At 46.6% G+C, this 15,101-nt stretch overlaps 1 protein-coding gene across 6 annotated transcripts in view; it reads right to left on the reverse strand.

Moving 5' to 3' along the window:
- LOC100117794 (tyrosine-protein kinase Btk29A) overlaps positions 1–15,101 on the reverse strand; it is a 72,365-nt gene that overhangs the window by 27,259 nt on the left and 30,005 nt on the right. The window contains exon 1 of one of the 6 annotated variants that reach the window (XM_008205223.3): positions 5,967–7,248. The exons of the other annotated variants lie outside the window; for them this stretch is intronic. Within the exon in view, the coding sequence (XP_008203445.1) occupies positions 5,967–6,072 (106 nt within the window). The 5' untranslated portion in view covers positions 6,073–7,248. Of the gene's footprint in view, positions 1–5,966; positions 7,249–15,101 lie in introns of those variants that run through there. 6 annotated transcript variants of the gene reach the window in all.

Here is a 15,101-nt window from a genome sequence, read left to right on the forward strand (position 1 = left end):
CATTCCCCGGCGGCGCTTGTTATCGCATCTCTATACTCCCGGAGTCCTACTTTGAACTTTTTCACGCGAAAATGCAGCTCTCGAGTTGTCTTTATTAAGCTTCGCGTAAAGTCATACATCGTTTTTTATGCTCATACGGTTATAACTCAAAAGAGAAGCCTGAATTATTTTTGCAATTACACATCGTCGCGCTCATCTCTCCGCGTTTGCGTAACGAACGGCTGATTTAATTGATAAGAGGATATGTATACGCTGTAATGCAAACGAGTGTGTATGCGTATACATACGCGCGCGGCAACGAAAGTACAGAGGGATTCGTTTTTTGCGCGCGACGTCTTTTTCATTTCCGACGCTTTTTATACCGCTGATCAGAGCTAATGATTCCATTAAGCGCGTAATCGCGTTAAATAATTTCTCGCGCACTGCATCGACGACCTATACGCTCGCGATAAAATGTGACGAATGTTCTCGGGCGTATTGAATTATTTATGAAAGTCAAACAGCGACTTTTATTGTTTATAACTTTATTTACCTGCGACGAACAATAAGTTAAAATTGTGAGCAATCCGTACGATTCCGCCGCGCGTATAATTCATTCAAACAGGAGCTGCTGCGCACACAAAACAATGATTTATCCCGGCGTAATTGGTATAGAGGGTATTAGCAATGGAATTATACGAGCGTTGAGTATTAAATGCGTATATTGGGGGAGGCAAAGCGAGAGAGCCAGAATTACAATTAACGGAGAGAGAGCTTGAACTCCAAGTGGTACACGCTTTAAATGATTTTTCGATATTTTCTCACCGGATTCGCTCTAGCAAGTATATCGAGCTGTAGATCCTTCACATCCCACTTCACACCTCTATCCTATACCTCGTATTATCTTGTCTAGATTCTCGATAAAATCGTCCACCCACACCTACCCTAGCGCATATTCCCGAACAAAAGCGCGCATTCTCCCCCCTACACCGGCATAGAGAGCTCCATAACAATAATCTATTATATATATATATATATACCTATTCGCGCGCATAGGTATGTATAATCAGCTTTCCGCGCTCGCGACGGCCATTGTGTTCCGCATATAATATACATAATCGGGCACGAGTCCCCCGGCAAATCTATATATCAGCGAATGCCGGGCTGAGCGAGCGAACAAACGTCCCACTCCGTCATCGGCAATTCCCATTGACGGATCCCCGGGATCGGTGCAGCGCGGACCTCCAAGATGTCACAGCCGGCACCGCGGATTCCGATTATTGCGAGAGAGAGAGAGAGAGAGAGAGAGAGAGAGAGAGAGAGAGCGAGCTCTGTATGCACGTCGCTCTGTATACGTGTACGTGAATCGATGGGCCGTTATATTATGATGCGGCACTAGTCGATTGTAGTGGGAATCGGAATGTTCGTTTACTTTTCCAGATCGATATGCGAGAATGTATAGGCTGAGTAATTGTTGAAAAGCTCTGAAAGCTCTTTCTTCTTCTAAAGGGAAAATTCAAGGCCGACGGTGAGGAAGGTGATCGATTTATGGAAATTCGCGGCAAGATACAAAGTTAGACTCCAGTCGCAGCTGATATGAAGACGGCTGAATGACGCGTATACCCTTCGCGCGGTGTAATTTAATTAAAACTTATCCAGCGTTCTATATAGATCCATCGGCAAATACCGATTTCAAAAGCGTCGAATACTCCAAATACGATTTAAAAAACGTACTCGGCAAAAAGCCTCCCGGAAATACTCTCTTCGATCGCGCCGCACAAAGGGTCATTCATCCCCCGCAGAAATTAAACTGCCTCTACTCGGAAAACAAAAAAAAAAAAAGAAACACCCGAACACGTCCCCCAAAGAATGCGGGCTAACCGTGCGGTAGTTGAAAAAAAATATAGAGGAGAGAAAAGTACGCGCGCACAGTACGGAGAAATAGCCGAAATTGAGTATACGCGCGATAGATGCTGCAGCAGCAGCGCAGAGAAAAAGAAGAGCCAACTAGAGCGGTTCGATGTGTCCACGGGGTATATAGGTATAAGTCGGCTCCGTGATTAATTGCCTGGGCTGTGCTATACCGGGGCTCCGAGGGCGATGCTATGTATGTATAGAGAGTGGGAAGGGGAGGGACACGCCCCCGCGTTATTAGAAATTGAATTCCGCGGCGCGCGCGCGTAATTTATAGGGGAGAGGCTAGTGTGCCGATCGCGAACCGTTTGTTCCGCCAGGAATATGGTATATATAGTGCAGAGCTGGGCGACTACTGCAGCTGCGGATGAGAGAGAGAGAGAGAGAGAGAGAGAGAGTGCGGATGTAGACGAGTCGGTGGAAATTAACGCGTGCGGTGAGTCCTCACGACTCGTGCGGATTCGGTGTGTGCTTGCACGTATAGAGCTCTGTCGATCGAGCTCTCTCTCTCTCTCTAAATCGGTTGGAAATTAAGCTCGAGATGATGGGGATGTGCTCGTTGAAACGATGCCGCGCTGATGTATGGTACATACGCCGATTGAATATTTATACATTACAGCAGCAACTAATAATTCATAATTAACCCATAGGCATACCGGAACTCGTTCGCCATATCAGTAAGAGCTGAAGAACTCTATAGGCGAAAATATACCTAACGAGCATCGTCAGCGACACAGTTGTTTCAACTCGCGAGCGTTAATTCAGAGCTATATACGGAGAGGCGGAAGTCGATCCGAATGGAAAACGCATCAATGTTGGCTTAGCGTTAGCGGAAATTAAGTAAAAAAGTTCCCGTGCGCGCGCGAGCTTGCGTGAAATTGATACACCCACGGCGATTTTCCGTTATCCGTTGACCATAGTCCAGTTCTCTCGAAATCGATTTTTAATCTCGCCTCGACGTTTTGACTTTCGCTTCAATCACCAGTGTATATCGACAGCACAGCGAAATCGTCCTCTGCACACGTCTGCTTACGCGGATTCTTTCACTCGATTGCGAAACAATGATGGGTATAATGTATAGAGGCGCGTATGGAAGTACACGATAGCGACAAGTGTGATTTAATTGCAGTTATTATAGCCATTGTTATACACGCGCGCGCGCGCGCGCGCGCAAATAATTTACGGATTCCGGGAAACGGTTTTGCATTAATTATGTTTGATCCAAGCCATACGTAGTAGCTATTTCGATTCGACGGTTCCATACTTGTGTTTTGAAAGATCGTCGGAAAGAGGTAGTCGTAATAATATGTGCATATAAATTATCGGGAGTAGCTATGTGCAGAGAGCGATATCAATAAGCGGTAACAGCCAAGTAAGATCAGACCAAGAGAGATCTCCCAGCAGTGATAACAGCCCGTTCAAGTTAGACACTCTGCGTCAATTAGCACAGAGGATAATATTGAAATTGCCTCCCAATAATCTCTCCCGAGATCGATCAAAGTTTCTCAGTCGACTCGAGCCGCCGGCGCTTTCGGGATCGATTACCCTTCGATATAATTTCTCTCAGTCGAACACGCGGAGGATTAACATCAGCTATCTCCGGAAAAATCGGTAATCAACGACGGCTGCACTCGTACCGTATAAGACTCAAAGCCGCATGCGAGACGTGAGCTCGCGCGGGATCAAACGCTCGTTTAATCGTGAGAGCTGCTGCTGTGGCGCATCAAGCCGCAAACGCGCATTAATCGTCCTCGACGCGGCCGACGCTTGCGCAAATCGAGTCGTAGATACTGTCGTCGTTGACTATAGAGAGAGAGAGAGAGAGAGGGGGGGAGGGAAGGGGGGATGCGGGAGAGAGATCTTTGAGAGGAATCCATTTTCCACTGGGTTTCTCACTGAGCCGCTGCTCGACGTGTCTTTCGATCGCGACGATCGCCTCGCTTGCTCTGTGCGGGAGAGCTTTGAGAGCCCTCCACTCTGCGGGTATTTCGTAAGCGCTCTCTCGGTGTGCGGTGGTGCAGGTTTTCGCTCTCAATTGTTTACCGAAGGTTTTTTATTTATTTTAATAACGAGCATGTACGTTGATTCCTGCTATGGTGTATATACAGGTTTAGATAATAATTATGCCAAGCGTGTGTTTGGCGCCCAACAAGAAATCGCCGAATTCATAAATAAGGGTTTACGTACTCCGCGTATGGGATACGTAAGCGCTGCGTGTACGATACTATACAGGCGAACGAGCCTATGGCCGTGGTTATTATGAAAGCCGTGTAGACACACCCTTATCGCTCTCCACACACATACACACACACACACACAACGACACGTATAACAAGCTCGCCGCGTATGTACACTTGAAGCGAGCGTTTAATATTGATTAGTTCGACTCGAACGGGGCGCACTTTTTTCAATGAAAATCACGAAAAGTATATATCCACAACGCGCGCGAATTTTCCGGCTCGAAAGCTCAATTATATAACACGTGCGGGGCTGTAAAATTCATTAACCCACATAATAACGAATTCGAACTTTTCTCACAGCAGCAGCGAGAAATCCGTCGAAAGTATATAGCGTGAAGCACCGCATGGCGCGATGAAATTCAAAAATCACAGCCGCTGTCAAGTGCGAGCGTTATAATAAAGCCAACGACGCGATATAACGCAGGCCAGCTGCAGACAAACACACACGACGAGCCTCGAGTCGACGTATAATTTGGGCATTTCATTGCACAGCAGCTAACGCTCTCTCGCCTGTATACGCCATACTGCTCCTTGACCGAGTGGCCCTCCGCGCGTCTCTCACGGCCAAGCGGGTGCGAACTGCCCATTCAGCCGCGTTTGCAGCCCGCGCATACACATCCATATGCGATTGCCGGCCGCCCATCTTGCGCCAGAGCAGAGCAGCCGCAGCATTGAAACGGGATACGGGCCACTCGCGATTGCCTCTGCTGAAAGAGAGAGAGAGAGAGAGAGAGAGAGGCCCGTAAGCCTTTAATCAGCAAGGCCTCGCGCAACGCGCGCCAGTTTGAGCGTAGTTAAGCCGTGTGCGCGCGCCCGGTGACAAATAACTCCGGGCGCGCACGACGACTCTCTCTGTTGTGCGTCTATACGTCTGCGTGCTGCCTTTACACGCGTTATACGGATCCGCTTTTGTCTCGGCGACGCGAGCTTCTCCGATACGCGTTGATATTTTATTATTTTTTTTTTTTTTTCGAGGCACAGAAAAAGATGGATATGCGAGCGATTCTGGATTTTTCGGCAGTTTTCCGCTACTTTTTTTTTCTCGCGCGCGCGCGCGACGAGAAAAAAATCTGCACTTTTTGTCGCACGCGAGAGAGAGAGAGAGAGAGCGGGGAAAATATAAAATGACCTACATTCGCCCGCTGCGGTGAATTCGGAGCCGGAACGCGCATACGCAAATTCCCGATTTTTAGCGTCATTTTTCCGGATCTCCAGGCGGAAATACACATCTATTGCATCGCGCGCGCGCGCGCGCATCCGCAGGGGGGTGAGAATTTTTCATCAGCGTCTTATCGCAGTAACGCTACAGTCGCCGAGGAATAAATCATACGATTTTTCAGTAACAACGTACGACGCGCGTTATGTAAACATCCCGAGCACGAGATCCGCGAGCGGTAAAAGCACAGCGACTTGTCCTTTCATTTATTTTCCATCGGATCGTTTTGTACGTATACACGTATAGACGTATGCATAAATTGGCGCGCACTCGCCGGAGAGTCCTCTGCGACAAAAAGAGCTGCGAGTATATGTGTATTTTTTATTCATCCTTTCGAAAAGTGCAGCGTAAAATGTTGTTGTTGTTTTTTTTTGTTCCTCTTTATAACCAACCCACTTGAGCGTAAACGAAAAGCAAGGCTGTCCTATTAATAGCGCGCGTTATCCTCTCACACCTGTTGTCAAGGCTCGAATTCGAAAGACACAAAACCTCGCGGCTGGTCACCTGTCCAGCATACAAAACTTTTAAAGGTAAAAATCTCTCGCTGGTATATAGGTATGCAGTCACGCGTGCGCGGCATATACGAGAGGCGGGAGATTTGAATTGCAAAGACCTACCGGAAGTAGCAGCCGGGTGATGATGACTACTGCCTCCGCCGGTGGCGGAATGCACGGCGTTGGTGGCCGCCGTGGCTACCTGCTTCAGAGCAGTTAACACCATCATCTTCGCAGCCGTTGTGTTATGGGATATATCGTCTGGACACTCGGTGCACAGGTTGTTGAGAGCGGCGCGCGTATTTTTTTCGACTTTCTCTTTTTCTCGCTCTCGCTCTGTGTGTGTGTGTGTGTGTGTGTATATAGCTCCGTCTCTCTTCTTTTCGAGCGAGCAAGTGAGAGCGCCGATGAGCGACCTCGAGAAGTTTATGCAGCACGAGAGCGGGACGCGTGAAAGGCGCTCTTTTACATTATCCTCCGTAATTCGTCTGTGTACCACTCGGTTGTCTTATTTTCGCCTCGAGTCACTGTACACACTCTGTCAGATACCTCCTGCGAACCTGTCCGCAGTCACTTCTCGCTCGGCTGGTAGCGCCGTTCTCTTTCTAACCTTAAAGTCCGAGCGACTCGCGTCGCCCCATACGCGCTGCACCGACGTCTCCTATCTTTCGCGCGTTTCCAAACACTCGAGTATATAACGGACGTATCAGCTGGAGCGCATGTGTGGATGTGTGCGCATGTGTGTGGATTTTCTCCTACGGCTCTCGGCTCTCCTTCACTTTCTCCGCTGATGGAGGTTTCGTGTCCATAACGAAGCCGCCGACGATACACCCACGCACCAGACACTGGCTGTATACGCGCGGCAGGTATAATCCAACCGAACGGCTGGCAAAACAAACGACACGGTGTATTGAAAGAAAAAACGACGGAGTTAAAGAACTTCCGTTGCGACACTGGCGCTGCTGCTGCTGCTGGTAGCTCGCTCCGAGCGAACGAGCATTATTCGAGCGAATTTCACAAGTCCCGCGGGTCTCTCTATCCGTCCGTTATGCCTATCTCGACACACGCGCAACACACACACACACGCACACAGGCACACGACGATCGAACGCACAGAGCGGGACTGAGAGCCCACAACACACTACGTGCTCCGGCTGTAACCGAGGTGTATAACGGTACAGTTTCGTAACTCCGTCCTCTCCTCTCTCTCTCTCTCTCCGCGCTGCTCTTCCTGCACCACCTCGCTTTCGGTAGTCGGTCGGGCGCGAGCAGCGCGACGATTATACACGCCGGAAGGATAAGAGACGCACGGCAAGTACACTTGTGTACGTCTAATAGGGTTAAACCGATGGTTAGGAAAATCGGAGGACCAAACGCTCGCGCGATCTGCTCGGTTGCTTGTCTTGGACTAGACTGTCTTCGGAGGTGGGGGGACTCGAGAGGTACAGACAGCGCCGCCACCGCAACTCGTTCCGAGCGGCCTGTTCAGCTCTCTCGTGTCGGCGGCCTTTCGCTCGAGGCTCCATCGCGACAGGTATATACACACTTATACGTGTACGTGTGTTTGTGTGGGCCCGAGCGAAAGCAATGGACATGGCTCTCTGCTCGATGGGTAAGGCAGAGAACTCGATCAATGTATTATTCTGAGGGGACTTACGCGCAGAGAGACGAGTAGTGGATTTTGTAACTCACCTGAAACAGAAAAATCGAGGGGGGAATTAATAAGTGGAAACGATGGCCTTTTAAACAAAAAAAAAACGAATATGAAGAAGCCGCGCTTTCAATCACATATTTCAATAATTTCGAAAGCTCTTCGTACGCGACGATTAATTAGCGAAATTCGAGGAATGTTTTTGCCCGACGCGAAAGAACGTCGGCTAATTAACTGCCGGTGCGCGCTGCTTGATAATTCCATTCCGAGATAGAGCTTTTTGAAGAAAAAAAATTCTACATAATCAATCGGCTCGATTGGTCACACACACACACACACACACGCACACGCACACACACAGACGGCTGTGTAATTACAACGTAAGAAAATCGCACGTATACAACTCTTCCGATACGGGGTAATTAGGGAAACGAAGATCGAGCGCTCGTTATCGCGCCGAGAATTTATCGTGGAAATCGGAGAAACAATTTTCCGTGAATGAACAAATAACGTTACGTCAAAGCCGACAACGACGGCGGCGTCAAAGGGGTAATTACGCCGGGCAATCTAACGTCATTAATTGACGAGAGCTGCTATAATAAAGATCGGACCTTTACTCGCGAGGCCATTATTCGTTAAGTAACGCCGAGTGCGTGCAAATTGCCTCTGATTGCAAATGAGGAGAAACCCACATGGTATCAAGATAGCGACGAGCGGAGAAAGAATTTTTTCTAAAGCTTGAAAATTGCGTATTTTTCGAAACGTTTCATTTTACGGAGTCGTATCGGAAAGGTATATATATATATATATATATATATGCGATACTCGACGATATACCTTTACGCCTGCAATACAATTTCGCTCTTCTCCCTCTTGCACTGCAGCTATATACAGAGCTCGCGAAATTTCCTCGGAACTGCTAATGCAAGCGTAAAACAATTTAGGGTTTATTTAGTGCATACTCGAAGGTTTTCCCTTATATAGCCAACCGTGCGGGCAAACTCAGCTCTCGAGTTTAGGTGTGTATATATATATATATATATGATACGATGAAATATTACGGCCTCCCGCGCGCACTGCACTCATTCGGCCAATGAATGATTTATCTTTATACCCAATAATAAAATCGTCGTAAAGCGCATATCAGTACAGCGCGAGCGAGCGCAGAGCTGTATAATAAGACGTGAAACGGCCCCCACGCGCAGCTCCTATAAACCCGGCGAATAATGTCGAAAAATTAGCGAATCTCTTAATTCAAGCGCTGCTTTGCTGTACATATACCTATACACAGTCCATAAATTGTTCCGGCAGCACGTGTATCCCGGCGGCGCAAGCGATATCAAAAGCCTATTAGCGAGCTCGCGCGAGAAGAGTAAATTTATTTCGCGCGTGTATTCGCTATAGTTACGTGCGCGCAATATTTTCAGCGCAATCGCGTCGACGTCTATACATATATATATATACGCGGGCCAAGAAAATTTCTCCTATGCAATGTTGCTGAGCCCATGCAGCAGCATATACTATACTCTGTTCCAGCAATGCAAACCTAACAAATCACGCTTAACTATACTGGCTCGCGTCCAAGCTTCGCCGGGCTGTATAGATCGGCTGTGCTCAGGTGCAAGAGCCTCGGCAGTGGTATAGACATTTAAAATTCCATTTTATAAATCGATGTCGACACGCTCTCGCCGAGCCGACTCTCGGTACACCTTTTTGTAACGACGTCTCTGCGGATCATCTCCCAGTGTATCATGCATCAGTAGTAACGGACGAGTTGGTCAGACTATACCCTCGGCGTTGAATAGGGTAATTCGCATAAACAAGCCCGAAATCCGCGAGGCTATGAATAAAAGCTCGCCCGACTCTCAAACAAGCCTGCGCGTATTTTGCAAAGTTTACGAAGCCAACTGCTACTGCCGCTGCTGCTAAAAAGGAAACATCAACACTGCAGTTCCCCGGGGGCGGTAGACGTATGCAGAGGCGTGATATGCGCGTAGAAAGCTTCAACTCTCTCCAGCTAACTCTCGGCGTCAGAGCTGATGCGAGAGTGAGAGAGAGAACGAGAGAGAGTTTCGCCTCGACGACGACGAGTGTGTTACGCGCGCGACACACAGCCCTGCTGCACACGGCTACGCGAGAATGGAATTCGACACAAAAGCCTCCCCCGCGCATTATACTCCCGAGGAGAGAGAGAGAGAGAGAGCTTGCGCGGAGGAAATTCGCGCAGACATTTACCAGATAGTTTCCACACTTGAACTTGACTGCACTGCTGCACACACATACACACAAACTCGATTGCCTGATTTCCCCTGGAAGCTCTCTACACACTGTGTGTACTATATATATATATATATATATATATATATTATATATATATATATATAATATATATATATATATATATATATATATATATATATATATATATATATATATATATATATATATATATATATATATATATATATATATATATATATATATATATATATATATATATATATATATAATATATATATATATATAATATATATATATATATATAATATATATATATATATATATATATATATATATAATATATATATATATATATATATATTATATATATATATATATATATATATATATATATATATATATATATATATATATATATATAGCGCTGCGTGAAGAGATGCGGCATCTTTTCTCTCCGGATCGCTTTCTATATTGAGAGCTATACCGCTGGCTGATGTCGGCGGAGCAGCGGCTCCTCCTCGCGGTTATATGCGCCGGATAGGGACCTTTTCAGAGAGCGGAACTGCAGTAGAGGAGAGGATGCTTTTTTGAGGGCTTCCTTTCAACCTGATGCATTTTCGCGTTTATTCGCTTTCCGTCGCCGCGGCCGCGGTTTCTTCCGAAGTCCTATATACTCGGGTATACACCTCGAATTCAAAGGCCTGGGGATTTGGAACGTGTATAGGTCGGATATATATATATAGTGGGCTAATGCGAGCCGAGCGAGTATAACGAGCGGCGCGTTAAAACGGACGTGAATTATCGAATCGCAGTACGTAGCAGTCTATCGAAACGCGTGGGAGGGATAAATGGCTTTCGGAGTCGAGGAAAAGTACCGCGACGACAGGGTCGTGTACCATTTTACAAAGCGCGCTCGACATATAACTCATTATATACTACTGGCTCGAAAATTCCGATCGATGAACCGTTGTGCGTTGCAGTCGTAGTACTGCACAACGTAAAGCGAGATGACGGGTCAACGATGTGCTTTAAAAAAGTATGGGTTTAAGAAAATAAAGCTGATAAAACACGCGAGTGGCCGAAAGCCTAAACCCTTGAACTTGGCTCTCGTGGCCCTTGTGTATTACGACGCGGGGCTTTTTCCCTTTATTATGCCTCGAATATTCTTATTCAGCCTAGCCGCAGCCTTTGTTCTTTTTGCTTCTTACATCGTCGTGCAAGGTTCAAGGGTCTGCGAATTAAACGAAGTGAGCAAAGTTATTCTCCGGATAAAATTATAAAAAGACACTGATGTGCTAACCGAAGCGAACAAAAGTAGACCGCGTTAATCCTGCATAAATAAGCCGTAGAGCTCGCTTACACCCCTAATGAGCCCTAACTGCACAAGCGGCAGACGGACTACGCGTAAAATCAAATTTGGCTTCGGCAAGAAGTTCCCGCGCAGTACAGTCGAGGAACCGCAACGAGCTCCAAAGTCGGCCAACTTTGTAGTCTCTTTGCTCCCCGACATCCACACCGCTGTAATTATTTCACATGCCTGCAGTCGAGGCGGGCAGTTTAAACTCACAAACAAACCGTTGCGCAACCGTCTGTTAAAATACGAAGCGAAAAAAGCGGGTGATTCGGCAATTATAAGTTGAAAAAAAAATATATATATATATTTAGCCAGCTCCGCGTCCTGTGAGTATTGCAAAGGCGGCGTCGTGGTTATTTGATTATTTTACGTTTTGCATTTCAAATGATGCGTGTACGAGAGCGTGACTCGAGAGCGCAACGAGGTCTCGATACAATTGTGCGCGACACAAAGCGCACACGGGGTATATAGACTACAAAGTGCGGATGCGCTGGAAGAGAGAAAAGAGAACGAAGTCAAAAACAATGCTATAGCTCCGGAGGATCGAAGACACAGCGCTAGTGCGACTATCGCGACGGAGAGGTGACTTGCCGCACTTTTTCCCTTTATTCTCTAAACTCCGAGATGACGTGTGGAATTGATGAGTTGATTGTCGGGGATGATATACGAAGAAATAAATAATCCAAAACGACGATAGTTTTATTTTTACGAGCTCAAACGCTATTTCATCTCCGAACGAGGCGCAGTTTCCATTGATTCTCTACTGTTTCGCCGAACGTTTGTCGAAAAAAAAATGCGCAAAGCGCGCGAAAACAGCCGTCGCGCGTTTTATCGCTTGTAATAATGACATCGAGTGTGCTGCAGCCTGGCAAAAATGAAAGCGTGCTATACGCTTGCACACTATACATATATAGAACGAAACGCGGTCGAAAAATGCGAGAAAAAAAAAGTATCAAGAGGTGCGGAATAATTGCCGCAAACGAGGTAAACGACGGGACAGGCGTGGACGCCCAGCGCAGCGATGGCTCTTTTTGCTTGTTGCGCTGCACTGAATGCCGCGGAGCTTTTTAATTCATTTCTGCTGCTGCGCGACCCTTTTGTTTAGTTTGACAAAATAACGACGAGCGCCGAATTGAAAAAAAGGCGCGCTTTTCAAATTAGTCAGCCCGAAAGAGATGATCATATGGGTGTGTATTATACGTGGATGGTGATAACGCTTAGCTTCTCTCGTATAACGAGACGCACCTGCAGTGGTAAGTATAAAGGCAGTGGCGGTCAAATCTCTCGTCGGGTACGAGTATACACACAGGTATAACACAACGCAGCGCTGCAACAACGATACATACACATAATGATCAATAATAGCACTCTCTCTGCTCGTGCCGCTGCTTATTGTTTGCGCGGCCGCTCAATGATTTAAACGAAGGAGCGCCTCGGGCGCGCATAAAGAGGCACCTGCGCGCTTGGGCTTTGTACTTTGCAGCTAGAGAGAGAGAGAGAGAGAGAGGGGGGGATTTTATGTATGCTCGCGTGCTCGTGTGTGTGTGTATATAGCTACAACGAGATACAGGAGCAGCGAACGCGAGAAGATGAACTCGAGAGAGAGGGAAAGGGAGGGAGGAGGCCTAGAGAGCTTATTGCAGAATTGTGCAAAGTGCGCGCGCGTGTTCGCTTGCGATTTTATTGAATCGAGAGCTGATATGCCATTTATTGCAATTAACGCCCGATTTATGCGGGTCTATTTATATTTTCGACGAATTTTTATACGAAAATGTTTCGTAACGGGGAAGTAGATGTAGATCGTTGAAAGAATTAACATAAAAGATCAGGTGAATTTTTCTATGTGTATTATACTTAGACGCGAAACGGACGTGTACGGCCGAACGGTTGCATTAATGCAGGCGCCGCTGCAGTATACTGCTGTTTTATATAACTTTTAAAAAAAAACGTAAGCTATGCATCATCGCGAGAGAATAAATTCTCCATCAGAGTATAACTGAAAAAATATAGTTCTAATAAAAGATTTTTTGTTTTAATAATAAAGTTCTTCTTGTTTCATTAAACATGTTAGAAAGCCAAGTATATACCATCGACGTAACATTTTATTTTCCAAAGTTAATGTGCGGTAAAACCACCGCGTGCTCCAAGTTTTTTTATTTTCTTCCTACGATAACGGCTTGAATTTTTCAATGCATCAGCCTTTCAACTATACGCTTCCCTTTCATCAGAGCTTTACACACTGATATACGTGTTCTACGGCGTATTATACACTCACTCTCTCGTGTCCGCCAATCAGATACACTTCATGCGTTATTCGCCAGGTATATCCAAAGGGCAATTATCCGTAATGGTTTTGCTAGCTAACATTTTGCACTATTTTTTCAACCAAACAACTCATCTTTTTACTCAAAAAATGGTCATCGGTGATCAAAATAATGCAGAAGTATTTACAACAAACCCAGCTAACGAGCTTTCAGAAGATTAAAAAAAGAAAAAAAAAAGAAAGAAAAAGAAAGTTCCAGCTGCGAGGAAGTACATTTCTCCGAAAATCCAATCCACTCCCAGCGAGTCAAAAAAAGCAGGCGCGAGGCTTTTCAACAATTATCCCAAGCGTCGAGTACAAATGGAAAATCGCCAGGTTCGAAATCCTCTTAAGTGACTAGCTATACCGCGCCTCCTCGCTCGGCCAGTCTAAATGGAGCACTAGCGCAGCTCCCACACAAACGGCATTATACGATTCGCGCACGTGTCGAGGAAGGAAGCAAGGAAGTAGCGCATATAGTCAAAGGCCAGAGGCAGTTCACGCAGAGGCAAATCTCAAAATGGAGTTTTCCAGGAGTAGAGCTGCGGCGAGACAGCGCTAGTGCATAAACGGATTAGAGCTTCCGCTTAGCTAGTCCCGCAGCACCGCGGGCTGGGAGAGTAGCGCAGGGTCTTAATCGTGAGCGCTGCCGCTAATCTTCCGTACGTCGAGTTTCAGAAACGTCGATAATAGCTCGCAACGCGCACGGGGGGGGGGGGGATGAAGGCTCTTCTCTGCCCTCAGCTCTATGGCAATAGTGCTGACAGATTCGCTTCAACGTTGTACGTCACCCGGTTGTACCGGGATATCGTGCAGTTTTTTAAATTTCCCGAATTAACGATGCGTTTTGCGAGAATTAAGGTGAAACGAATTCGTTTATCAAAAATATTCTTTTTGGCAAACAATTTCGAACGTAAACCAGCTCTTCGCGATAAATATGCATTACATATATATGTTACGAATATACTGCGAATCGAAACGCGCGTCAGTTCTAGCTCATATTCCCTCTCAGCATCGATCACTCAAAAACTCGTTGAATATTTTCCACATCCGCGAAGCTTCAGTCCCCGTCGACGTTCCCGAATCGAAGGGATCCCTCTCGTACTCGGGCAAAATTTAACTTTCGCCTGCAGCCGACACAAACAGCAGCAGCAGCAGCACGAGCCTTTCTCTTTCTCCGACGCGTCCTCGCGTTCCATCATCTCGTCGGCTGCAGCACGCCGCGGCCCATACCTTTATTAACGCTGCACCGTCGTCGTCGGCGTCGTTTTACGTAACGCCTGTATATATATATATATATATATATATATATATATATATACACACACACGGAGGAAGCTGCAACGGACGAAATATCCCCGTCTCTCGCGTGGGCTGCTGCTGCGCTCTCGGCGTTAATTACTTTAGTATAATACACAGCAGCAGCGAAGAGAAAGAGCTGATGCGTTCTTTCGTCTATATAAGGCTATTACACTTTTATCGCAGCGCGTATACACGCAGTCGTATATAGGCGAGAGCATGGTCCATTATGCTTTATTGGCCATATCCGCGCGCGGAAAAGAAGCGACGACGAGAGCGGAGGGTTTGAGCCGGAACGATTCTGCGCGTGTATGTGTGCATTCTCTCACAGGGGACAGCATTTCGAGAGCTGTATATATTTGCGCTAACGCGTGCTGCAGGCGATTGAATTTTTGCGAGGAGCACACACAC

The sequence above is a fragment of the Nasonia vitripennis genome, chromosome 3 (genome assembly GCF_009193385.2).
Source record: "Nasonia vitripennis strain AsymCx chromosome 3, Nvit_psr_1.1, whole genome shotgun sequence".
Taxonomy (NCBI): domain Eukaryota; kingdom Metazoa; phylum Arthropoda; class Insecta; order Hymenoptera; family Pteromalidae; genus Nasonia; species Nasonia vitripennis.